The sequence below is a fragment of the Xiphophorus hellerii genome, unplaced genomic scaffold (assembly GCF_003331165.1).
Source record: "Xiphophorus hellerii strain 12219 unplaced genomic scaffold, Xiphophorus_hellerii-4.1 PGA_scaffold_74__1_contigs__length_124999, whole genome shotgun sequence".
In the NCBI taxonomy this organism is placed as follows: Eukaryota; Metazoa; Chordata; class Actinopteri; order Cyprinodontiformes; family Poeciliidae; genus Xiphophorus; species Xiphophorus hellerii.
Window position 1 is genome coordinate 7,501 of NW_022587649.1, and position 26,377 is coordinate 33,877.

The 26,377-nt window shown below is 40.4% G+C and overlaps 1 protein-coding gene across 4 annotated transcripts; it reads right to left on the reverse strand.

Annotated features, from left to right (window-relative positions):
- Window positions 1-3,302: 3,302 nt before the first annotated feature.
- LOC116716611 (uncharacterized) lies at window positions 3,303-12,160 on the reverse strand. Of its 4 annotated transcripts, none has more exons than XM_032557436.1 (7): window positions 11,962-12,160; window positions 10,448-10,801; window positions 9,368-9,691; window positions 7,956-8,285; window positions 7,117-7,199; window positions 6,173-6,413; window positions 3,303-5,426 (listed from the first exon to the last, which is right to left on the reverse strand). In XM_032557436.1, the coding sequence occupies exons 2-7, from the start codon at window positions 10,785-10,787 to the stop codon at window positions 5,341-5,343; spliced, it is 1,404 nt and encodes a 467-aa protein (XP_032413327.1). In that variant the 5' UTR covers window positions 10,788-10,801; window positions 11,962-12,160; the 3' UTR covers window positions 3,303-5,340. The 4 variants fall into 4 exon arrangements, with proteins under 4 accessions (XP_032413327.1, XP_032413325.1, XP_032413326.1 ...); XM_032557434.1 differs by having other exon boundaries at window positions 6,173-6,482; window positions 7,186-7,199; window positions 11,962-12,155; XM_032557435.1 differs by lacking the exon at window positions 7,117-7,199 and having other exon boundaries at window positions 3,303-5,423; window positions 6,173-6,499; window positions 11,962-12,155.
- Between the last annotated feature and the right edge of the window lie 14,217 nt (window positions 12,161-26,377).

Genomic DNA, 26,377 nt, shown 5'->3' on the forward strand with positions numbered 1-26,377 from the left:
AACATGAACAGATTCCAGTTGGTTGTTTTTTCTGCTTCCAGATTCAACCTGATGAGTTTCAACAGATCAGATGAAGAAACTTTATAAATAAACTCAGTCACAGCCAGCAGCTCAGTTTCACTTCTGCTGAAGTCACGTGATTTACAAGAAGAGCAGAACCCGGACATGCGCAGTGAGCTCCTCAGAGATCTGGGCGCTGTCCGTCTTTATGTCCTAATTAAAGTCTGAAGATCTCTGGGGGATTTTAAAGGAGGTTCATGTTGGATCAGATTCCAGTTTGTTGCTTGATGCAGATGTTGTTCTCTGTGTTTTCTATGGAAACCAGAGACAGATGTTCATATCTTACTGTGACGTCATGGTTGTTTTCAGCTCCGACAGGGCGAGTCCGGTATGGCAAGCCGTTTTATCACAGAATCAGTTTCCTCTGACTTTTCTTAGAGATGTAAAAACGGATGTGTGGCCTTTGCTGCAGGAAACGGCTCGAACTTGTTGGATCCATTTTCTGCTTCATGTTTGTTTCTGCTGACAGGTTTTAGCTTAGAAATTAATAAAGTTTTTAGTGACAGGATGGGATTAAAACTATCACTCTTTTTCATTTTACACCTAAAAACAAACATTTTGTAACCATGTACAGAACCTGTGGTGATTCTGCTGATTCCTGTTTTCATAGTGTTAAGGAATCATGGCTATTTTTGATGGTTTAATATAGTTAAGCTAATGCCATGTGTGTCTAAGTAGACCAACATTCCTTTGGACAAAAGCAGATGCAAGCAGGAGTTCACAGATAAACATTCTTTTGGCAAGGCTGTAATTTAGACCAGCCATAAAACACAAAGCTCTTGAAAGGTTTTAAATTAGGAGGCCATAAAGAATATCTTCCCCGGCTCGCAGGTCAGAGGTCGGGGGTTTCTCAGGAGCTCAGAGTTGCATCTGGAGTTGATCACAACTTAGGAATCTTGGAAACACTGAGGTTTAATTTCTAATACACCTCTTAATATTAATAGCAATAGTGTGTTAGATTAAAATATATTACCCAAGTTACAAGTACTAATCTAGTTAAATGGAATGTATTTGAAAATGTACTAACTATGACAATATTGGAATCAAAAGGCAATGGTTTGAATGTTATGTTTTACAGGTTGAAAAAGACTTCTATCTCATCATTGTTTGTGATAAGGCAAAGATTCAAATCTTTGGAGAAGCTGACTGCAGAGGAGCAAGATAGGTTTTGTGAAAATAACTTATAACTTTAATAACTAAAATGACTCTTGATATTTGTCATTAAAACTCAGGGGAAGGTTTAAGTTTTTTTTCAAGGTAGCTCTTGGTTGGTCGAAACAGGGGTACGCCCTATTTGCATATATTAACAAAGAGAAACGCCTTCACTAGAAAAGAGAATGCACAATAATAAGAATTCAGACGACTGTCCTGTTTTGCTGTTAAGCATCAGCTGTCTCCAAAGGCGCCTTTGTTCTTTTTCTTTTAATTCTTTTGTCTCAGGTAAAGAATGTGCTTCTGTATACTCTGAAGTTTCTTGTTAAATTCATACGGTGTTTTCTATTGAATTAAACTCTGCATCTCTGTGACGTCATTCTGCCTCGCCGTTTCCTTGCCAGCCGTGATGACATCCGCTCGCGACCCGGCTAACAAGGAGGAAAGGCGAGCCATGCTTTTTTCCAAAGTTTAAGCTAACCTAATAACTTTCCTCCTTAACAATAGATAAATATTTTAATCAATTTAAACAAATCTAAACATTTTCAGGTCTCACATCTAAAGTGATTCAGTTTTACATTCTGATCTGATAACTGCAGCAGGAATGTAAAGGTCCAACCTGGAAACATCAGGAAGTTAAACTGACCTGATTTTAGCTGGAAAACAGTTTTACTGATTCAGGTTCACATGGAGGAACAGAGAGACTCACCTGATCAGAACTGGTCCAGTCGGGTCTCTGATACCGACATCTCCCACACTCATTGAAGGCAGCACTGACATAAGCAACGTAAGGTGCAGCCAGGATGTGAAACTCTGTTAAGCTAGCAGCAAGTCTGTAAGGTCAAAGGTCAGGTACAGCCTGGTGTCAGAACATGAAGATCTGATTAATTCAACCAGGAAATTATTTTAGTTTCATTGTTGATAGTTTGGATGAAGAGTTTTAATTTTTACTGTCAATTATTGATTCAGTTATAAACCAGTTTAACAAAGTAAATTAATGTTATTTTAAATGTTTTGACCTTTGACCTCTGTGTCCTGTTGTTTCCTCTCCTGCAGATCAGATCATCAGTCTGCCATGTGGAGCAGAGAATGGATCTGTTTCAGCAGAACTGATCTGGAGTCGGATCCGGTTCTTCTCTACAGGAACAGGAAGATCGACCCGAAACCCGGTTCCATCTTTAGAACTAGTTCCATCTGTAGAACTGGTTCCATATTTAGAACTGGCTGCAGGATGAGACCAACAACATGGAAACGTGTAACGATTTGTTCAGACCATAAATGATCCCAGGCAGAGATCCAGTCTGAACTTTGACCCCTGAAAGATTTAAATGTATATTTTAATATATTTGAACATTTGTTTATTTCTATTAAATGTTTTTACTTTAATGTTTCTCCTTTAATTTAGTATAAAATGTTTTGTGTTGCTGTTTCATAAATGTTTTCTAAATAAAGATGTTTTTCCTAAAATGTGTTTTTTTTAACATAATCTGCATGATGGATGTTTATTGATACTAAACTCTAAATTAATATAAAGTTTTCATTTGGCTGTAATTATTGTCACTGTGAAGCTCCAGGATGTTTATTGTGTTTCACTGTTTGCAGCTGGATGGAAACAGAGACAATGAAGATTGGTTTCTGCAGAAGAGCGTAAAATGTGTTGTTTGGTGTTGGAGCTTAAAGTTGGAGCTGATTATGAACGTTGAGCAGAAACGTCACAGAGAAACACAAAACTCCTAAATATGAAGATACTAAAGCAGCCAGACTGGAGGAAAACGTCTCCAGCTTCAGTTCAACCTGGGACAGTTTGACTTTGGCCTGGAGAGACCAGAAGGAACGACTTTCTGGGAACGTTTTCATCACAAGGATGCAGCAGCAAGAGCTGATTTGAATAAATATGAGAAAGTCTGAAGTTTGTGTGAAAACAGAATCAGCCTGAAATCAACAGAACTAATAAAGTGTTAGAGATATTTTTACTCTGCAGTTTAAAATGGGATGAAAAGTCAAGAAAATGATTTAAGAACCTGATTTAAAAGAGTCACTGCAAGACGATCCTGGAAAAACTAAATAGAAATGAATTCAAACACAAAACAGACGGAAGTTTTTAGTTTATTATCACGTTTTATTGTTATTAAGCACATCTTGGCATTTTAGCAAACATGTTTAACAAAACCTGGCAGAAACAAATAAAATTCACCTGAAAATGAGTTTAAAAACTAAAACTGGCATTTAAAGAAAAAAATGAAAAAGTATCAAACTTACTGAGTTTCTGTTTGAGGATTTAATTTTTGGAAAATCTGGATTTTTTTTGGTTTTCTGTAGTTCAGAGTGAAATCAGGACCAACCAGGATGTTTTAGTTTGGATTCAGGTCGACTCCCTGAAGGGACGAAATAAATCAGTAAAGAAAACAAAGTTATGAAAATATTTTCTGTTTTCATTTTAAACTAAAAAAATCTATAAAATCTGGAAACTGATTTGGTCTGAAAATAAAACGTTATTTTCCAGCCAAATTAATAAAAACTCTGTATATCCATGGATTCCAGCAAGTGAAATAGATATTTATGATTAGATAAATATTGATTAACCTTCAGCACCAATCAGTTCATCTGTTATTAGGGATCAATAATTCAAATGATTCTCAATTTGATTCTGCAGATTCAGGAAACATCCAGATTTAAAATAAAAACTATTTTTTCATCCTGACTGAAAATAAAACCAGCAGAGAAAAACTCAGAAACCAGAGAATCAGATTCATTCAGCCTTAAAGCGCCGAGAAAATGTAAAATAAATCTAAAAATTCACAAGAAATAAAAAATACAAGCATGAAATATCATTATAGTAGATATACAAGCATAGAATATGAACACTGTAAATAGTAACATGTATAGAAAAACTCATTCTAGAGCTTCAGCTGATGTCTGACTAAATATATTGAATAATTATATTAGTGATCAAATTATTTCATGATCTTTTGGTAATAAATTAGATCTTCATTCTGGAGGTTTAAAATTCAAAGTTTTGTCTTTAAATTCACATTAACATGAAAGCAAAATGTAACAAATGGATAAAATGAGGCATAAAATATATTTCAGTCAGAAATTAAAACATTTAGTGATCAGAAATCTGGAACTATGTTCAAATTCTGTATTTTATAAAATAACAGTTTATGGTGTTAGTAGGTTTTCACTTTTACAATCAAATTGTGTCTAAAATAAAAAAGTGAGATAAAGAAGCTTCTATTATTTATAATGAAAACATTAATAAGGCAGGATTCATATAGAAACCAGATGGACACTTTAGGATGATTTTCAGAGTTAGATTATAATCCAGGACTAGAATAATCTGCATTATAATGTAATAAAGATTAATAAATGCAATAAGTGTAACTGGACTTTACATGAACCATAAAGGAACAAAATATTTCCAGGTTTTCTTTGGTGCAACAATTTCTCTGCCAGTCATTTTATCTGAGCTGATTTCCTGAAATATCAGCCGATATTTAGACATGAAGACGATTTTCTCTTCCTCAGCGAAGGTCTAGAAATCAGAGAGACGTTTGACTGGCAGACCGGCCCACCGGGTCAGAACTCAATGTTTGCAGTCAGTCTGTTGGCAACTCAGCAACTTTCTCCTGATATGTAGCAACATTTCAGAAAAAAAGGCCAAAATTAGAACCAGCAGGTCAAATTTTAAAGATTTTTAATCGGCCGGAAAATTACAATCAGTGCAGCTCTAAACTAAAGATCCAAATTCTGGACTGGAAGCAAAAAATTCAGAGATTTTTGGGTTTGAAGAGAAAAAGATGAAGATGATGATGATGAAGATGATGGAGATGATGATGGAGGGAGGAGGAAGAGGGAGGAGGAGGAGGGAGGAGGAGGAGGGCGGCGGTCCTGGGTCAAACTGAACTGTTCTCCTCCCTGATGGATCCAAACCAGTTCCAGTTCCAGTCATGAACTGGTTCCTTCAGATCTTCATTCTGTCATCAATAATCAATAGTGATCAATAAGAGGCTGCAGACTGGACCAGAGGACCAGGAAGTGTCCTCTGTTGGTCCATCAGAACCTTCACTGAGATCGGCTCTGATCCAAAGTCTGGCTGGATCAATAATCAGAGATTGATCAACCTGATCAGACTAATTGATCACCCATTAGAGGCTGATCAATAGAGTTGCTTCTGGTCCTCCTGTCCTCTGGTTGGACCCGGTCTGTCCCTGCTGAGGAGACAGAGGACAGTTAGAGACAATCCAGCAGCATCAGGATCAACCAGATGTTGGTCAATGACTCCATGAATCTGAACTCATCCAGTCCTCAGACTGCAGAGCTTTTCTCTCTACATTCATTCATTCATTCATTCATTCATTCATTCATTCATTCATTCACCCAATGAAGTGCTGAGCTACTGCAGTAGCTACAGCTGCTCTGGCGGCTACAACACATTAGCATCAGTCTGACAGAGCATAGTGGAGAACGGTCTAGTCAAAGGACAACAGCTGAGACAGACTGAGCCGGATCAGAACTGGCAACCCGTCAATTACAGAACAAAGCCCAACTATTGAGTATTGATCAATGCTGCTTATTGATCAGAGCCTGAAATCCTGATTAAATCCTGATTCATGGTGAACGTCCTCAGTGAGGTGGAGGATTTATTCTGTCTGGGTTCAGAAGGATGGAGGCAGAACTTCCCAGAACCTGATGATTCTCTCTCTACCTTCCTGGTTGTCCTTCCAGCTGCTCTCTCTCCTCTTTTTACCATTTTCTTTCCTTTGGTTCATCTATTCCTACTAACAGAACCAGAACCAGAAGGTTCTTCTGGGAGAACCAACCAGAACCAGCCTGGACCTCTTCCTCCTGCTCTGCTTCCTCATCTTCATCACATTGACCTTTGACCTTCTAATCAGAAAACCATCACTATTGATCAGAACCAATCAGCTGATAGGAAAAATACATTTAAACCACTGACCTTTGACCTTGAGCGGAACTCGTCTCACCATCAGGATGTCTCCGTCTCTGTAGACTCTGCAGGTGTAGATCCCTCCGTCTCTCCTTGTGGGCCGTCTCAGAGTCAGACTGAGGTTTTTATTCTCCAGCAGGTTTTCATCCATCTTGGTTCTGGTTCTGTAGAACTCGTCCTGTTCTCTAGGCTGATCAGAACCGTTCTGATACACATGGACCATCCTGTTGTCTTTGTCCTTCCACTCCACCTTAACGTCTCCATCCAGATTCTCTCTGGTTCTGCAGGGCAGCAGGACAGACTCCACCCCTGGTTCCACCTCCACCCGTTCTGGGACTGAGAGACAACAGAGGACCAGATGAGTTGGACAGACAGCAGCAGCTCTGAGGACATTTCCTCTGACTGGATGAAGGTCCAACATGTTGGACTGGTTCCAGTCTAAATGTGTCCCATGTCTCCACTGGTGTCTCTGCTGTGTCCAACCAGCAGCAGGTGGACAGAATGTCCTCAGTGAGGACAGCAGGAAGCTGCAGACTGTCCCCAGCAGCAGTTGGACTCTGGTCCCCGTCTGTCCTGAACCTCTTCCTCCTGCTCTGCTTCCTCATCTTCATCACTCATTACATCACATTGACCTTTGACCTTCTAATCAGTCAACCATCACTATTGATCAGAACCAATCAGCTGATTGGAAAAATACATTTAAACCACTGACCTTTGACCTGGAGATTAATTTCTTTCATCATCAGCATGTCTCTGTCTCTGTAGACTCTGCAGGTGTAGATCCCTCTGTCTCCCTTAGTGGGCCGATTCAGAGTCAGACTGAGGTTTTTATTCTCCAGCAGGTTTTCATCCATCTTGGTTCTGGTTCTGTAGACCTGGTTCTGTTCTCCAAGCTGATCAGAACCGTTCGGATACACATGGACCGTCCTGTATTTGCCATCCCTCCACTCCACCTTAACGTCTCCATCCAGATTCTCTGTGGTTCTCCAGGGCAGCAGGACAGACTCCACCCCTGGGTCCACCTCCACCTGTTGGACTGAGAGACAACAGAGGACCAGATGAGTTGGACAGACAGCAGCAGCTCTGAGGACATTTCCTCTGACTGGATGAAGGTCCAACATGTTGGACTGGTTCCAGTCTAAATGTGTCCCATGTCTCCACTGGTGTCTCTGCTGTGTCCAACCAGCAGCAGGAGGACAGAATGTCCTCAGTGAGGACAGCAGGAAGCTGCAGACTGTCCCCAGCAGCAGATGGACTCTGTGTCCAGCTGCTTCTGTCCATCATTCGTCTCCAGTTGGACTCAGACTGGCAGAAAGACGAGGACACGTCTCCATGGAGACCAGCAGAGGACAGGAAGCAGAACTTCAGGACTTCCTGTCGTCTGTTGGAGACAGAAGGTCCAGTTGGACTGAAGCCGGTTCTGTCTGGGTTCTGGTTCTGTCCCACATGAGGACGTCCTTCAGTCCACATGGACATGAAGCTCTGAGTTCTGGACGGGTTGATGGAGCTACTGGACCTGCTGGTTCTGGAGCCGAGCAGAGATCCAGAACCTACACCTGGACCTGGAGGTTCTGGACCTCTGATGCCTGGTTCTGAAGGGATCCAGGGTTCTGATGAAGGTCATGGGTTAAATGGTTCAGAACCAGAACCAGCTAAATGTCAATGTCAACTGGTCAATGAGAACCGACCAGAACCAGAACCGATCCAGTTCAAACAGAGAGAAAAGATGGAACTGGTTCTGATCCAAACAGTTCCTCTCTTTCGGCTCTAAAAGTACATTTATACCACTGACCTTTGACCTTTAGCCAGACGTCTTTCTCCATCAGGACGTCTCCCTTCCTGTTGTAGATGCTGCAGGTGAAGTTCCCTCCGTCTCTCTGAACGGGTCGTCTCAGAGTCAGACTGAGGTCTCCAGTCTTCAGCAGGTTTTCATCCATCTTGGTTCTGGTTCTGTAGATCTCGTCCTGTTCTCTAGGCTGATCAGAACCGTTCAGATACACATGGACCGTCCTGTCGTCTTTGTCCTTCCACTCCACCTTAACGTCTCCATCCAGATTCTCTCTGGTTCTGCAGGGCAGCAGGACAGACTCCTCCCCTGATCTCACCTCCACCCGTTCTGGGACTGAGAGACAACAGAGGACCAGATGAGTTGGACAGACAGCAGCAGCTCTGAGGACATTTCCTCTGACTGGATGAAGGTCCAACATGTTGGACTGGTTCCAGTCTAAATGTGTCCCATGTCTCCACTGGTGTCTCTGCTGTGTCCAACCAGCAGCAGGTGGACAGAATGTCCTCAGTGAGGACAGCAGGAAGCTGCAGACTGTCCCCAGCAGCAGATGGACTCTGGTCCCCGTCTGTCCTGGACCTCTTCCTCCTGCTCTGCTTCCTCATCTTCATCACTCATTACATCACATTGACCTTTGACCTTCTAATCAGACAACCATCTCTATTGATTAGAACCAATCAGCTGATTGGAAAAATACATTTAAACCACTGACCTTTGACCTTGAGCCAAATTCGTCTCACCATCAGGATGTCTCCGTCTCTGTTGAAGACGATGCAGGAAAAGATCCCTTCGTCTCTCCTAGTGGGTCGTCTCAGAGTCAGACTGAGGTTTTTATTCTTCAGCAGGTTTTCATCCATCTTGGTTCTGGTTCTGTAGAACTCGTCCTGTTCTCCAGGCTGATCAGAACCGTTCAGATACACATGGACCATCCTGTTGTCTCTGTCCTTCCACTCCACCTTAACGTCTCCACCCAGATCCTCTCTGGTTCTCCAGGGCAGCAGGACAGACTCCTCCCCTGATTCCACCTCCATCTGTTCTGGGACTGAGAGACAACAGAGGACCAGATGAGTTGGACAGACAGCAGCAGCTCTGAGGACATTTCCTCTGACTGGATGAAGGTCCAACATGTTGGACTGGTTCCAGTCTAAATGTGCCCCATGTCTCCACTGGTGTCTCTGCTGTGTCCAACCAGCAGCAGGAGGACAGAATGTCCTCAGTGAGGACAGCAGGAAGCTGCAGACTGTCCCCAGCAGCAGATGGACTCTGGTCCCCGTCTGTCCTGGACCTCTTCCTCCTGCTCTGCTTCCTCATCTTCATCACTCATTACATCACATTGACCTTTGACCTTCTAATCAGACAACCATCTCTATTGATTAGAACCAATCAGCTGATTGGAAAAATACATTTAAACCACTGACCTTTGACCTGGAGATTAATTTGTTTCTTCATCAGCATGTCTCTGTCTCTGTAGACTCTGCAGGTAAAGATCCCTCTGTCTCTCTCAGTGGGCCGTTCCAGAGTCAGACTGAGGTCTTTAGTCTTCAGCAGGTTTTCATCCATCTTGGTTCTGGTTCTGTAGAACCCGTCCTGTTCTCCAGGCTGATCAGAACCGTTCTGATACACATGGACCGTCCTGTTGCCTCTGTCCTTCCACTCCACCTTAACGTCTCCATCCAGACTCTCTCTGGTTCTGCAGGGCAGCAGGACAGACTCCTCCCCTGGGTCCACCTCCACCTGTTGGACTGAGAGACAACAGAGGACCAGATGAGTTGGACAGACAGCAGCAGCTCTGAGGACATTTCCTCTGACTGGATGAAGGTCCAACATGTTGGACTGGTTCCAGTCTAAATGTGCCCCATGTCTCCACTGGTGTCTCTGCTGTGTCCAACCAGCAGCAGGAGGACAGAATGTCCTCAGTGAGGACAGCAGGAAGCTGCAGACTGTCCCCAGCAGCAGATGGACTCTGTGTCCGGCTGCTTCTGTCCATCATTCGTCTCCAGTTGGACTCAGACTGGCAGAAAGACGAGGACACGTCTCCATGGAGACCAGCAGAGGACAGGAAGCAGAACTTCAGGACTTCCTGTCGTCTGTTGGAGACAGAAGGTCCAGTTGGACTGAGGCCGGTTCTGTCTGGGTTCTGGTTCTGTCCCACATGAGGACGTCCTTCAGTCCACATGGACATTAAGCTCTGAGTTCTGGACGGGTTGATGGAGCTACTGGACCTGCTGGTTCTGGAGCCGAGCAGAGATCCAGAACCTACACCTGGACCTGGAGGTTCTGGACCTCTGATGCCTGGTTCTGAAGGGATCCAGGGTTCTGATGGAGGTCATGGGTTAAATGGGTCAGAATCAGAACCAGCTAAATGTCAATGTCAACTGGTCAATGAGAACCGACCAGAACCAGAACCGATCCAGTTCAAACAGAGAGAAAAGATGGAACTGGTTCTGATCCAAACAGTTCCTCTCTTTCGACTGTAAAAGTACATTTATACCACTGACCTTTGACCTTTAGCCAGACGTCTTTCATCATCAGGACGTCTCCCTTCCTGTTATAAACTCTGCAGGTGAAGGTGTCCTCGTCTTCGTCACTGGGCCATCTCACAGTCAGACTGAGGTCTCCAGTCTTCAGCAGGTTTTCATCCATCTTGGTTCTGGTTCTGTATTTCAGGTTCTGTTCTCCAGGCTGATCAGAACCGTTCTGATACACATGGACCGTCCTGTTGTATTCGTTCTTCCACTCCACTTTAGCCACAAGCTGGAAGATTCTGTATTTACAGAACCACAGGCAGCGTGGGACTTTTAAGGGCAGCAGGACAAACTTCTCCCCTGATTCCACCATCACCTGTTCTGGGGCTGAGAAACAACAGAGGACAAGATGAGTTGGACAGACAGCAGCAGCTCTGATGTCTCCTCCCTGTCTCTGTGTCTCCTGGACTCTCTGAGGACAGAGACATGTGTCCATGTCCCAAGTGGAACCAGCTGCTGCCTGCAGCAACACACCAAGTTCTGCTCCATCCTCACCGACTCTTTAGTTTCTGTTTGTCCTCAAGCTGCTGGCCCACAATGCACCAGGAGCTGCTGACCCACAATGCACCAGGAGCTGCTGTAATAGAGAATTAATCCTCTCTGATGAAATATTTCTACGTCTTCCATGTTTTTTCAGCAAACAGTTGAGACAGAGTCGTTTTACCTGCCATTCAAAGTATTTTTAAAAGTTTGTCTGTTATTCTGCAGCTCATGTGACCAAACCAGCCGATGAGATGAAAAGTTAACATTGTCAACATTGTCTTGTACACAAGCTCTAGTTGGGAAACCCCAAGATCTCTGGGTCTCCTTAAAAGATAGAGTCTCTGAAAACATTTCTTAAAAATATAATCAGTGTTTTAGTAAAGTTGACTGACTGTCCAGGAACGACCCAAATATTTAATATTAGCCTCAGTTTCAACAGGCTAATATTATTGAATATTATTCTCTCGATTGGCCATCGAGAGAAACAGGAATCAGGTAGTTTAATAAACTCTACATCCTTAAGAAAATTAAAAATTAAAAAATAATTAAGACTTTGTGCTATTCTGATTTAGTAATGTAATTATATTAGTTGTGTTACCACCCCCACGCCACTAGAGGCAGTAGCAGGCCTGAAAAGATGAGACTAAGGAGCAGATTTAGGAGTTCACAAAAAACTGCAATCAGTTAAAACTGTGAGCTGAGCTGAAGTAAATAAAAGAGAGAAGTTCAAATACATGCTGAGAGTGAAAATCCTTCCTAAAGGTGAAGATATATCACAGATTTCAAAATAAAATAAAAACTGGAGGCTGCGGATAATATAGGAAATAGCGCCCCCTTCACTTCCGGAGTGCAATGGTCCCATTTCCAAATAAGGTCTGAGACTGACAGCGGTCCGTCCCGCCCCTTCCTGTTTGCTGCCGCGAGGTTCTTCTCTTCAGTCCTGCTCTGGAGGAGAACAGACATTGACCAAAGGCATTATGGGTAATGCAGTTCTAGAGACTCACCTGGTCTCCAAAGGAACAAGTAATAAATTGCAGCAGCAACCAGAGCCAGAACCAGTAGAACCAGTAGAACCAGTAGAACTGTGGCCCAGACTGGAAACGGTTCTGTGGAGACAAATGAAGACGGATGAGTTATAATAACAGAATATTTTCATAATCAGATGATTTTCCATTAAATCTGAGCTTCATTAACAGACAGGAAACCTGGTTGACTCATTTTGACCACAAGAGATCTGATTGGTGGAGCTGGTTGCCCTGGTAACCAGAACATGATCTGATCAGTTCATCCTGATTCTGATTGGTTGATATTGATAGAAGGTCAGGATGAGGAGCTGATAGAACCAGAACCGGTTCTGGACTCAGCTGGTTCTGTCTAAATCAGATATTAAATCAGTGTTGATGTTCTGCACAGAAAGACTTTTATTCAAGATTATATAAATAAATATCAATAAATATTATATGAAACAAATAAATGTCCCCAGACATTTTTACCTTTTTATTTCATTTATTTCAGGATTTATTGATTTCATCATCATCTATTCATTTCATTATGGTGCTTTATTTTGTGACTCTTATTTTGAAAAGCTGCTTTACATATTTCATGTTTTGCTCAAAAGTTTCTTAGCAGAAAAACTTTGTGAGAAAATAAAGTAAATAAAGCTGCTAATAAATAAAGACATTTTGACTCAGGATGAGCTGGAGAAAGATTTTTATCAGAACTGATCCGTTTACTTTCTGGATCCAAATGGTTCTGATTCAACTTTCCGGGTCCAAATCAAGCAGCCTAGCAGGTCTGGACCATGTTTGGCTGTGAGGCTCAACCAATCAGAGCCTTGCATTTAAATGATTGAAATATTCTGAGATGTTGAGTCCAGATATGAAACATAAAAGTATAAATCAAACTTTAACTCAATTTCTTTTTTAAGTCATTTGTGAACATAAACAGTTTCATGTTTTACTTCTTATTTGATATGTTATCAAAATGAAACAAGTATTTGAATAAAGCTGAATTTATTTCATTTTATAGTCAAATCAACGACAGATATAAATATGTAGCTACAATAAATATTTATTTATCACATTAAATCGTTGGACTTTGGCCTCATAAATATTTTTCTGCCTGGACAGCTGCAGGTTTGAACTGAATCCTCCTGCTCTACGTTAGAAACATCTTGACCTCGTCCACCAGCAGACGGGCCTGTTGTTATGAGATCATTTATGGAAGGAAAAGAAAAATCAGATCATCAGTTTCCTCCCAGTGTGAACTGGAAACAACTTCTCCATTTACTAAAGTTATTGATTCTCTTCCAGTAAAAATTACTTCCTTTTAATGAGGTTTTATTATTGAACATTTCTGGTGATCCAGTTTAAAGAATAAACATATTTTGAATTAGTAATAATTAATTAACACATTCCCCATGAAATAAAGCTGGTTCTCAATATCCACCATTAATACTGAACTATGACATCACTATGACATCACTGAATCATTTTAATGCTTCAGTTTTTATCTTAAGTTATTTTAGTTTCATATTTTAATCTCAGTAGTTTTAATTGTGTGTTAGTTTAATGAGTTGGTTGAATAAAATGTTTAAATTTAGGTTCCTTTATTAATAAACTTGTATATTTAAATATGTTTCTGTTTATTCCACATGTAGATCCTGAAGATAAACCAGAACTGAGTTTATCCCTTCAGTTAGAAAACTTTGGTTTTAGAAATAACAGACTGAACTCTTTGGCTGTAAAATATAATTTTCTCTACAAGGAATGAAGTCATTTCTGATCTAAATTACTGGTTAATAATTTTCCATAAGTAATTATAATAATTTTCATACCCAAAGTTAAACCTGCTGAAGGTTTAATATTTTTTTACATTCAAAGTGATTCACATCATAAAAACACAAAGTCATAAAATCACCACACAGGAAACCAGAAACTTTACATTTTGCCATCGTTACAAGTCAAAATATTGGTCAATATTTCATTAGAAAAATTCAGATTATGGTTCCTGTTAGAATAATTATGTTTTGTTATTCTTACATAAGTAGTTACCAGTTTGTTTTTCATATAAAGGTTTAGTTTTCACACCCCAGGTTGGAAGAATCTGTTAAACCGTGTGAAAGACAAACTTTGATTTTTCCCTAAACCTTGAAGCTGCAGCTGCTTCTAATCTAGGGATCCTCCTTAGGATCCTCCACAAGCAGAATTCTACACACATTCTGCTTGTGTGTAGAATGTCGTTCTTCCTTGTTTCAGAAAAGCCAGTCTTTGATTTATCACTCTCCCACATTTCACTCTCGACTCCCTTCTTTCTCCTGCTTAATAAAAAGACAGGCTCTGCTGCAGGGAGTCAGATGGTAAACACCTTGGAGAAATGGTTTGCTGTTTCTCCTTCTGCAGAAGCTTGGTTGAAAACTCATAAACGTTGTCTGTGGTTCTTTCTTTATATTTAGGTAAACAAAATACCTATCAGCTGGTGGGTTTTTAGTTTACATTTAAAGAAACTCAGAGTTTTGGCTCCAGAGTTCATTTCTGGTTCCCCTTAAGCTAAACAATTCATTTTATTAATAAACTATTATAATTATTAATAATTACAACCATTTATGAAGATTCAGATTTATAACATATTTGGTTTGGATAATCCTAATCCCTCCAGTCTGCTTGGTAAAGTTACAGGCTCCCCTGATCTGATCAGTGAAAATTTTAAAGCTGCAGGTTTTGATTAACTTGGTTAAATGAATCCAACATGTTAACCTGCTAGCAAGAAACGTCCTGGTCTCCTGGGGAAACTGGTAGTCAGTGGTTCTGGATTCATTCTGCAGTGGGAACAGGGATGGAGTCGCCTTGACCTCTATGAATGTCCGGCCCAAAGGTTACATTTTGCCTCATGGTAATAATGTCACTGGGTTCTTTCACTGTCATCAGCTCTGGAAAAGCTGCAATAAACGTCTTTAGAAAATGATAAAAATATATAAACTGCAGTCCAGAATAAGGTGTTCTGGGCGCGAAGGTAAACCGTGTCAGACCTGCTCCCTGCTTCACCCTTTAGACCAGCGCTGGTCTAAAGGTCTAAACGCGGCCTCAACTGCCGGCCGCGTTCAGGTCCTGTATCTTATGTTTTCTCCTACATATAATGTTGTTTTTAAGTTATTTAAGTGCCCAAAGGTCTGCATTATTATTATTATTATTATTATTATTATTATTGTTGTTGTTGTTGTTTTCATTTCTGCTATGGAAGTGGAATAAATTAGTGATAAAATACATCCTAAACCTGCAGATGAAAAACAGATTTCATTGACTGTAATTTGTTTTGCAATCTATCTTTTGTTTTTTTTTATATAAACTCTGTATGCGTGTGAATGAGAGAAGTGCGTGAAAGAGCTGCGGTTTGGTCCCTCTAGCCACTTCCATAACAGAAATATCCTGCTCATCATCAGATTTCTCAGAAGGCGAGTCATGTGGCTCTGAGCTGTTTTGGCTGTCCGGTCCTGAACGCGGCCGGCAGAGGTTCCAGCTCCAGCCTGATGGACCTTCGCCACATGTCTTCCTCTTCTCTCATCACCAACTTCCTGCCTGACAACTTCCTGTCTGATAATAAAGGCCAGTAGAGCCAATAAACCTTTAACTGAATAAGATGGTTCTTATAGAAAAGTGTCGATATTTCTCTGTTTACTGTTTCTCTGATTAGTTGTGGTCCAGCTATCCATAATTTTATCCATTAAAATCTTTACATTTTGATGGATGAGAATAAAGCTGAGAGAAAAAATACACATATACCTCACACTGTTGCAAAACAGAAAATCTGCACATAAAAAGCAACATATTAACAACATAAAGAAAAAACAGAATATGTAATGGGAGAAGGTGGAGGGTGGGAATGGGGAACAATGTGGGTGGTGGGAGACGGTCCCAGCACAGGGAGGCATCTGGCTGAGAATAGAAAATCTGTAAAATGTCTGAGTCGACTGAAAGTTCAAGACCAAAACTCTGGAACAAATCAATCAACATCCCAGGTTATGTGCTGGTTCAGAAAAAATATCAGATAACGAAATGATTGACCATTGAGCCGATATTAATATCTGTATCGTTCTGATATTGAAAAAAGCTCTAGATCAGACATCGTGACAATGAACCCGATCCATTAGGCCAATCTATTCACTGTAACTCTATGCTCTTTTCTCTGAGAAGGTGGAAATGATGGCGGCTCACCATAAACACAATAAAATAACAACGCCACAATAAAAGCCCCAAATATTCAGAATTAAGTTTCATTGTTGTTCATTTCATGTTAAAACTGTTAAACATATGAAATACACACACACATACTGTATATATATTCATATATACTGTATATACACTGTATATATATGTGTGTGTGTATGTGTATATATAAGCTTAGTTAAACTTAACATTTTCTCTGAGCTTTTTTATCCCCTCCAAATGAGAAAATTTTCATTTTAATTAAGCTTGTATGCCTCATAAATGATAAGGGAAGGTCATGCCTGATAGAATAATTATGTTTTGTTATCATTCTTACATAAGTAGTTACCAGTTTGCTTTTCATTTAAAGGTTTAGTATTAACACCCAAGAAAGGAGAAATTTGTTAAAGTGTGTGAGACAGAGCTAACCTTTCTTTAACCCTTAAAACATGTTCTTTGAAGATGGTCTTCTGAGAGTTTCCTTAGTTGTAAAACTGCTTTTGTTTGTGTTAGTTCCTGGGGCTCCTAACCTTATCAGCACCAGCCCCCTTTCTTTTGTTTTGTGTTAATAAAAGACAATTTCTACTGCAGAGTTTCAGAACACATGGTGAGCTGTTCGCTGTCTTCTCCTTTTGCAAAAGCTTAGTTAAAAACTCATAAACGTTGTCTGTGGTTCTTTTCTTTATTTAGGTAAACAAAATACCTATCATTTTGGTGCTGTGACCCGGATCTCAACATACCCATTCGCTGACAGACGAAGAACAACGCGCTGAAACCGTGCACGGCCAGAGTCAACAGGACTTGGAAACAAAGTCCTGGGAAGTAACTTCTTTGCTGGGCCAGCGCTTAGGTCCGACTTTGTTTGTCAGCAACGGATTGAAGAGATCCGAGCAGACAAGACGGACCGACAGAAACGTGAGTTGATAAGCGCTATTAATTTAGGGTTGAAGTCCCATATAAAATAAAAAATGATTTTGGCTGAAGTCCCAATTTGATTAACCCTCCTGTTATGTTCGTTTCTGAGGTACAGCAATAATGTTCGTGGGTCAAATTGACCCAAACAGTATACTAAAAACAATACATAAAAATAAATAATAAATAAATAAATAATTGATACATAAAACTTTAAAATGGGTCAATTTGACACGGAACCTAGGAGGAGGGTTAAAAAATAACATCAAATAATAGAGAAGAGCAGGTTTGAGTCCCCTCCCCTTTGAGCTGGCAGGATGTTTGAATTTGTGTGTGTCCCGTTCTGGATGAGGTCCAAAATTTTGTAGGAATGCGAATGTGAAGTGTGACTGGTGCTGAATTCCCTGAAAGTACAACTTATTGTCCTCGGAATCAGAATCCTAGGTGGGGAACCGGACCAAAACATAGTTTTGGCTTCCTGCTCTCCAGTGGACAATAGGTGCTCGCGTGGTGCACTTTCTGCGACGAAGCACAAAATAACAGATCATATTGAACTAAATCGCAGAGTACTAAAATAAAGAACCTCAAACAGGTAGGAAATTTGTGTGTGTGTGTGTGTGTGTTTGTATGAATGGTGCTTAATTCAATAAGAGTAAAACTTTCTGTCCTCGGAATTAGAATCCAAAGTGAAGAACCGGGTCAAAATTAGTTTGACCCAGAAGCCTGTTCTTCAGGGGACACTAAGCACTTAGGGCACTCTCTTTGAAGAAAAAGCACAAAATATCTATTAAACTAAATCGCTAAACTAAACTATAATATGGGAAATAAGTGTTGTTGTAATTCCTCTCCTGCTGAGGATTCCAAAGGGGATGAAAAATAAATGTCCTCATTAGGGAAAGTAATTGATAACATTATTCTGTTTCCAATTCCATACCCTGAAGGAGCAGTTTATAGTCATCTGTCAGGAATCAAACAAAATGTTGAAGAAGAGGTAGATGATTTTTGTTTTAGATTTGAAAAAGAATAAAAAATTAATAGTGGGACCACGTTTAACGACGACCCAAACAATGCATATCAACAACAGTTGAAAAATGCCTTAGTGTCAAGTTTTTGGCCTGAAATTGGAAGCTGGGTAAGGAAACATTTCGTTGAAGTTGAAACTGCCCCAGTCTCACAACTGATGACGTGGGCACGCCATGCTGAAAAAGTAGTCAAAAAGACTAAAACAGGACTGGATGTTTTTCATCTGGGTGATCTTGAAGAATCAGGAACCTCTGCTTTCTCCCAAGGCCCCTACAGGGGACGAGGAAGAGGCAGAGGCAGAGGAGGTTACAGGGGGCAAAGATCCTTTTCAAGTAATCCACCACAAAACTCAGATGGTTGCAGGAAGTGTGGTGCTTTCGACCATTGGATAAGAGAATGTCCAAAGAATAAATCAGATAATAGAAGAGGTGGTGGAAGAAAAAGCAGACAGAGGTCAAATTCCTCAGCATGAGTACATCCTGTCACACCCCAACAAAACACAAACACACCAAGAATGAGAAATGGGAAGAAACAATAAATAAAATAGTAATAAAAAGAAAAGAAATTTTTTCTCAGAGAACAATGTTGTTTTTAATGTATTGATTACTGGGTAGAATAATTACAAAAGATTAAAACTTGGTGCTATGATCCTTTGGTTGTATGTCTGGAGGGGTCAGCGAACAGAGTTTGGTACCGACCTGGACTTTATCCAGCCTCATATCTCTCTTAAGTTTAAAATGAGAGGAGTTCTGTTCGCTGGCTTCACAGCCTCAGCATTAAGGATCAACGAACTTAAAGTAATTCATTGATCTCTGATAAGATGTTCACTCAGAATAAGTTAAATTAAACTTAAATTAACGTACATTCTACATTTTAAAATCTAACATGGCAAAGGATAAAAGAGACTATGAGTTTTAACATGTTTCATGTTTATATGTGTTCTAAATGATTTATAATTATAAAATATAAACAATGTTGGGTAATAAGTGGCTAAAACTATATAATCTAAAGAGAGAAAAGATATATATAAAATATATTTAGAAATATATATAAAAAAAACACAGAAAGAAAAACAAATTAATCAACTTCTGCTTGCTTCTTTCCTTTCCCTCTGTCTGAGCCTCGCTGCGGTGCGTCTGACCTCTGACCTCAACTCAGACCTGTCCTGCCATGGCCAAGATGAAGTCCATTCTTCGTCACCAGCTAATGACGGCGATCAAGAAGACAAAGAAGAGTTCCATCACCTCCAGACACTGAAGAATCTGCTGATTTTAATTCCCTGACACCTGGGAACTGCCATTCAGCAAACTACTGCATGGTGTCCTGCTGGACATTGGACTGAAACTACATTCCTGTGTTTGGATACAACTGAACTCTTACAACCTCTGCTGATCTACTACCTGACATCAGCGTGGAGAAGGAAAGGATAATGTGTTTCAAAGACGAAGACAACAAACTGAACTAGTTGATGCTTGTTTCATTTGTGGACAAGATGGACATTGACAGAGGGACAGTCTGGACAGCTCAAAAATCCAACATCAGGACCAGTTGGACTGACAGGAAACTGCAGAGAGTAGGAGGAAGGAGGGAGGATTACACCCCAGCGACGCCAGCACCAGGAGGGGGAGGGAGAAGTGAGACAGAAAGGAGACATCCAAAGATAAGTGTATCACACACACACAGCTGTTATACACTGCTATTGCATTGAAGATGTGCTTGCTTGCTAACCCTGCACACGTATTATCTAGCCAGAAAAGGAAGTCTTAGAGGCTTTTATTTTCAACAATAGACAAATTCTCTCAGTTTGTCCCTGTTAACTCTGAGTCCTGAACAACAGGACCAATGCTAAAGGTCCTCTTAGGGCCCACGAGCCATAGGTTGGGAAACCGTGAAGGGAAAACTGAAATCACTAAAAGTTGAGCAAAGAACTAATGAAAATTATGCCACAAAATTACACCAACTTTAAATCTTTAAAAAATTATCAAAATTCTAAGCTAATAATGATTTGCAAAAGTTATTTTTTTCCTTTGTAAAGAACTATCCTGGTAATACATGCTAGTTTGGGAATTAAATTAAACGGAAATATAAATTTGCTTCTCCACCAGACCCACTAAACTCCAATCATGGGTAAGACTGCCGACCTGACTGCTGTCCAGAAGGCCATCATTGACACCCTCAAGCAAGAGGGTATGACACAGAAAGATATTTCTGAACGAATAGGCTGTTCCCAGAGTGCTGTATCAAGGCACCTCAGTGGGAAGGAAAAAGTGTGGCAGAAAACGCTGCACAATGAGAAGAGGTGACCGGACCCTGAGGAAGATTGTGGAGAAGGGCCGATTCCAGACCTTGGGGGACCTGCGGAAGCAGTGGACTGAGTCTGGAGTAGAAACATCCAGAGCCACCGTGCACAGGCGTGTGCAGGAAATAGGCTACAGGTGCCGCATTCCCCAGGTCAAGCCTCTTTTGAACCAGAAACAGCGGCAGAGGCGCCTGACCTGGGCTACAGAGAAGCAGCACTGGACTGTTGCTCAGTGGTCCAAAGTACTTTTTTCGGACGAAAGCAAATTTTGCATGTCATTCGGAAATCAAGGTGCCAGAGTCTGGAGGAAGACTGGGGAGAAGGAAATGCCAAAATGCCAGAAGTCCAGTGTCAAGTACCCACAGTCAGTGATGGTCTGGGGTTCCATGTCAGCTGCTGGTGTTGGTCCACTGTGTTTTATCAAGGGCAGGGCCAATGCAGCTAGCTATCAGGAGATTTTGGAGCACTTCATGCTTCCGTCTGCTGAAAAGCTTTATGGAGATGAAGATTTCATTTTTCAGCACGACCTGGCACCTGGTCACAGTGCCAAAACCACTGGTAAATGGTTTACTGACCATGGTATCACTGTGCTCAATTGGCCTGCCAACTCTCCTGACCTGAACCCCATAGAGAATCTGTGGGATATTGTGAAGAGAAAGTTGAGAGACGCAAGACCCAACACTCTGGATGAGCTAAAGGCCGCTATCGAAGCATCCTGGGTCTCCATAACACCTCAGCAGTGCCACAGGCTGATTGCCTCCATGCCACGCCGCATTGAAGCAGTCATTTCTGCAAAAGGATTCCCGACCAAGTATTGAGTGTACATAACTGTACATAATTATTTGAAGGTTGACTTTTTTGTATTAAAAACACTTTTCTTTTATTGGTCGGATGAAATATGCTAATTTTGTGAGATAGGAATTTTGGGTTTTCATGAGCTGTATGCCAAAATCATCCGTATTAAGACAATAAAAGACCTGAAATATTTCAGTTAGTGTGCAATGAATCTAAAATATATGAATGTTCAATTTTTATCATTACATTATGGAAAATAATGAACTTTATCACAATATGCTAATATTTTGAGAAGGACCTGTAGAACATTTATTTAAGAAAGTCCTGCCTGTTATTGCTGCTGATCTGATCCAAATAGTAAACTCATCGCTCTCATCAGGCGTTTTCCCCCAGGCTCTGAAAACAGCAGTAATCAAACCACTGATAAAAAAGAACAATCTGGACAAATCACTAATGCAGAATTACAGGCCGACCTCTGACCTCTGACCTCTGATTCATCAGCAAAGTTATTGAAAAAGCTGTGTGTAAACAATTAACTAGCTTCCTAACTATAACCAACCGCTTTGACTCCTTCCAGTCTGGTTTCCATGGTTACCACATCACAGAGACTGGCCTAGTCAAAGTGTTCAATGACATCCATATAAATACGGACTGTGGCAGAACCACAGTGCTGGTTCTGTTGGACCTCACTGTTGACCATGACATATTACTGAATCGACTGGAGAGTTGGGTCGGACTCTCCGGTCCAGTGCTTAACTGGTTTGAATCCTACATAAAGAACAGGGATTTCTTTGTTTCAATTGGAAACTTTTCATCAAAGAGGTCAAAGGTCACATGTGGGGTACCCCAAGGTTCAATCCTAGGACCCCTTTTATTCAATATTTATATGCTCCCACTAGCTCAGGTTATAACAGGAAATAATATTAGCTACCATAACTATGCAGATGACACACAGCTCTACATTACGATGTCACCAGGTGACCTTTGACCCCATCCAATCACTGAACAGATGCTTAGAACAGATAAATGTGTGGATGTGCCAAAACTTTCTCCAGCTGAACAGAAACAAAACTGAAGTTATTATTTTTGGACCTAAAGAGGAACGATCTAGAGTTATAGATCTAGAGTCATAGATCTAGAGTTATAGATCTAGAGTCATAGATCTAGAGTTATAGATCTAGAGTCAATGCACAGCTTCAGTTATTACAACTGAAAACCAGCGATCAGCCCGAAACCTGGGAGTAGTGATGGACTCTGACCTGAACCTCCAGAGCCACATAAAGACAGTTACAAAGTCGGCCTTCTATCACCTGAAGAACATTTCCAGGATTAAAGGACTAATGTCTCAGCAAGATCTAGAGAAACTCATCCATGCCTTCATCTTCAGTCGTATTGATTATTGCAACAGCGTCTTCACAGGTCTGTCCAACAAATCAATCAAACAGCTGCAGCTGATCCAGAATGCTGCTGCTGGCGTTCTCACTAAAACCAGGAAGATAGAGCACATAACACCAGTTTTAAAGTCCCTCCACTGGCTCCCTGTAGCTCAAAGAATATACTTTAAAATACTGTTGTTAGTTTATAAATCACTGAACTGGAAATGACAATGTAATGTATTGTGGATCTTTAATGCACCACAATACATTAAAGATCTGCTGTTATTGTATCAACCTTCCAGACCTCTCAGGTTCTGGTTCTGCTCTGCATCCCCAGAACCAGAACCAAACGAGGAGAAGCAGCTTTCAGCATCTATGCACCACAAATTTGGAACAAACTTCCAGAAAACTGTAAAACAGCTGAAACACTGACTTCCTTTAAATCTAGACTGAAAACCCACCTGTTTAGGATTGTATTTGAAACGTAATCAATTACAAATTTATTGATGGAACTTGACTCAATGTTGTGTTTTGATTGTTGATTCTACACTGCCTGGCCAAAAAACAAAGTCGCCACCAAAAAATGGTCACACTCTGATATTTTGTTGGACCGCCTTTAGCTTTGATTACAGCCTGCATTCGCTGTGGCATTGTTTCAATAAGCTTCTGCAGTGTCACAAGATTTATTTCCATCCAGTGTTGCATTAATCTTTCACCAAGATCTTGTATTGATGATGGGAGAGTCTGACCACTGCGCAAAGCCTTCTCCAGCACATCCCAAAGATTCTCAATGGGGTTAAGGTCTGGACTCTGTGGTGGCCAATCCATGTGTGAAAAAGATGTCTCATGCTCCCTGAACCACTCTTTCACAATGTGAGCCCCATGAATCCTGGCATTGTCATCTTGGAATATGCCCGTTCCATTTGGGAAGACAAAATCCATTGATGGAATAACCTGGTCATTCAGTATATTCAGGTAGTCAGCTGACCTCATTCTTTGGGCACACAATGTTGCTGAACCTAGACCTGACCAACTGCAGCAACCCCAGATCATAGCACTGCCCCCACAGGCTTGTACAGTAGGCACTAGGCATGATGGGTGCATCACTTCACCTGCCTCTCTTCTTACCCTGATGCCCCATCACTCTGGAACAGGGTAAATCTGGACTCATCAGACCACATGACCCTCTTCCATTCCTCCAGAGTCCAATCTTTATGCTCCCTAGCAAACTGAAGCCTTTTTTTCTGGTTAGCCTTACTGATTAGAGGTTTTCTTACGGCTACACAGCTGTTCAATCCCAACCCCTTGAGTTCCCTTCGCATTGTGCGTGTGGAAATGCTTTTGCGTTCACAATTAAACATACTCCTGAGTTCTGCTGTTGTTTTTCTTCGATTTGATTTGACCAAATGTTTAAGTAATCGCCGATCACGATCATTCAGGATTTTTTTCCGACCACATTTCTTCCTGGAAGACGATGGTTCCCCACCATCCTTCCAGTTTTTAATGATGCGTTGGACAGTTCTTAACCCAATTCTAGTAGTTTCTGCAATCTCCTTAGATGTTTTCTCTGCGTGATGCCTGCCAATGATTTGACCCTTCTTAAACAGACTAACGTCTTTTCCACGACCACAGGATGTGTCTTTTGCCATGGTTGTTTAAGAAATGAGGAGTTACTCATTGCATCAGCTGGGGTTAAATAACTTGTTGCCAGCTGAAAGATAATCGCCTATGCAGCACTTATCCAATAGGAGGCTTGTACCTATTTGCTTAGTTAAATCCAGGTGGCGACTTTTTTTTGGCCAGGCACTGTATGTTGCTTTGTGTTTCTGTGTTTGTTATGATGTAAAGCACTTTGAAATGTCTTGCTGCTGAAATGTGTTATACAAATAAAATTTGATAGATTGATTGATTTTACATGCCTTTATAATTTTAGTAAACTTATTTTTATATTTCTTATATTTGTTTTCTGATTCAGAAATTCTATGTTTTATAAATTCCCTAAAATGTTTATTTTTCTTTTCACATGAATTTTGTTTCATTTTGTAATCCACTGCTCATTTTTATGCTTTTCATCTTATTTTTCTTAACTGGACAGTTTTTATAATTTAATTATACCGTGTTCCAAATTATTATGCAAAATGGATTAAAGTGTCATAAAGATTAAATATTTTGTTGGGCTATTAAATTCATAGATGGTATTGTGTGTCTTTGAATCACTATAATTAATTTCAGAGAGCTGGCTGATCAGTTTGTCTGCTGAGATCAATTAAAAGAAATCTACTTAGGAAGGATGTTCCACATTATTAAGCAGGCCACAGGTTTCAAGCAACATGGGAAACAGAAAGAATCTCTGCTGAGAAAAATCATCAGATAGTGTAGAGCCGTATGACAAGATATGAAAACATTAGATATTGAAGGAAAACTGAGGTGTTATGGTACTGTGAAGAGATTTGTGGCTGATTCAGAACAAAGATGGTTTTACAGATAATGACAGAATGAGGAAAGTTTCTGTTGGACACATTCATCGGATTTGGAGTTTCCTCCAGCAGAAGATCTGAATCCAGTTCATATCAACCAGCAGCTCTGGGAAGGTTTTCTGACATCCTGCAGAGAAATTCAGCAGAAACTTTCCACAAACTCACAAGTTCAATGGATCCAGAATTGTGCTGTGATACCAGAGAAGGTCCAAAGTTAACATGGAACCGGGTCTGTTAAGATGGTTCTGATTGAAATAGCTTTTGATTTTAGTACATGTGACCATTTAATGCTGCACATTCACAGAATGACCGTTTGCAGTTCATTATAATCCATAAAATGTTTAGTTTGTTCTGATGTGCATAATAATTTGGAACATTTTGCATTTTTGAGTTTTTTATTTTTTAAAACAATCCTGTTCTCATGGGAGCTTTGATCAGCAAAATCTGATTTATACTGTAATAGTTCAGGACTTGATAATCATACTGACCATCATTTGCATCGAACATTTAAGAAAATCTGAGAAAATATCATTTGCATAATAATTTGGAACATGATTTATTCTTATAAATTCTTCATATGTTGAATTCACATCATTTATTCTATAAATTAATCTCCAATCATAAATCATCAAATCGGCTTTTAGTGCCTCAGTGAATCTTCTGACCGAACCGTCTGTACAGTATTGATCGTCTGTATTGATCGTCTGTATTGATCTGATGTTTTGATCAGTTTTTTGCAGTCAGACTGTGAACTCTGGTAAATGATCAGTTATGTCATTTATTAATATTCCACTAGTTAAACTATTTTCAAGAACATTTGTAAAAATATTATCAGTTAATGTTCACAGTGCAATGCAATGCGATTGGTGATCTTAGACTGTAATGGTGTTAATAAATTATTCTGTTTATTTGGGTTTAGAAGATCAATGTTGAAAACCCCACAGATAAATAAAACTTATTGATTAACTTTAATAATGTTTCTCCCATCTAGTTATTGAATATTTCTATATTTGATCCAGGTTCAGCTCATAAAGACATTCTTCTTTTTTTCCATAAATTTTTCTATAATCACACATTCAACAAGGTTTTCCAAGACGATATTTGTTTCTATCGTCTTATTTGACGATAGAAACAAATAAGACGATAAGACGACGAAACTACTCAAGATGGCGGCGCGCGTAGACGCAGCGGCTCTGTGCTCACCGACTCGAAGTTCGTCTTTTCCACTTTGCTCGGATAAAAACACCTACAACCGACAACATTTACTGGCCATTGGTCAAGCAATCGGGGAAAGTCTGTCTCAGGAGCTTTTCCGTGTCCACAGCAACATTCCGGTC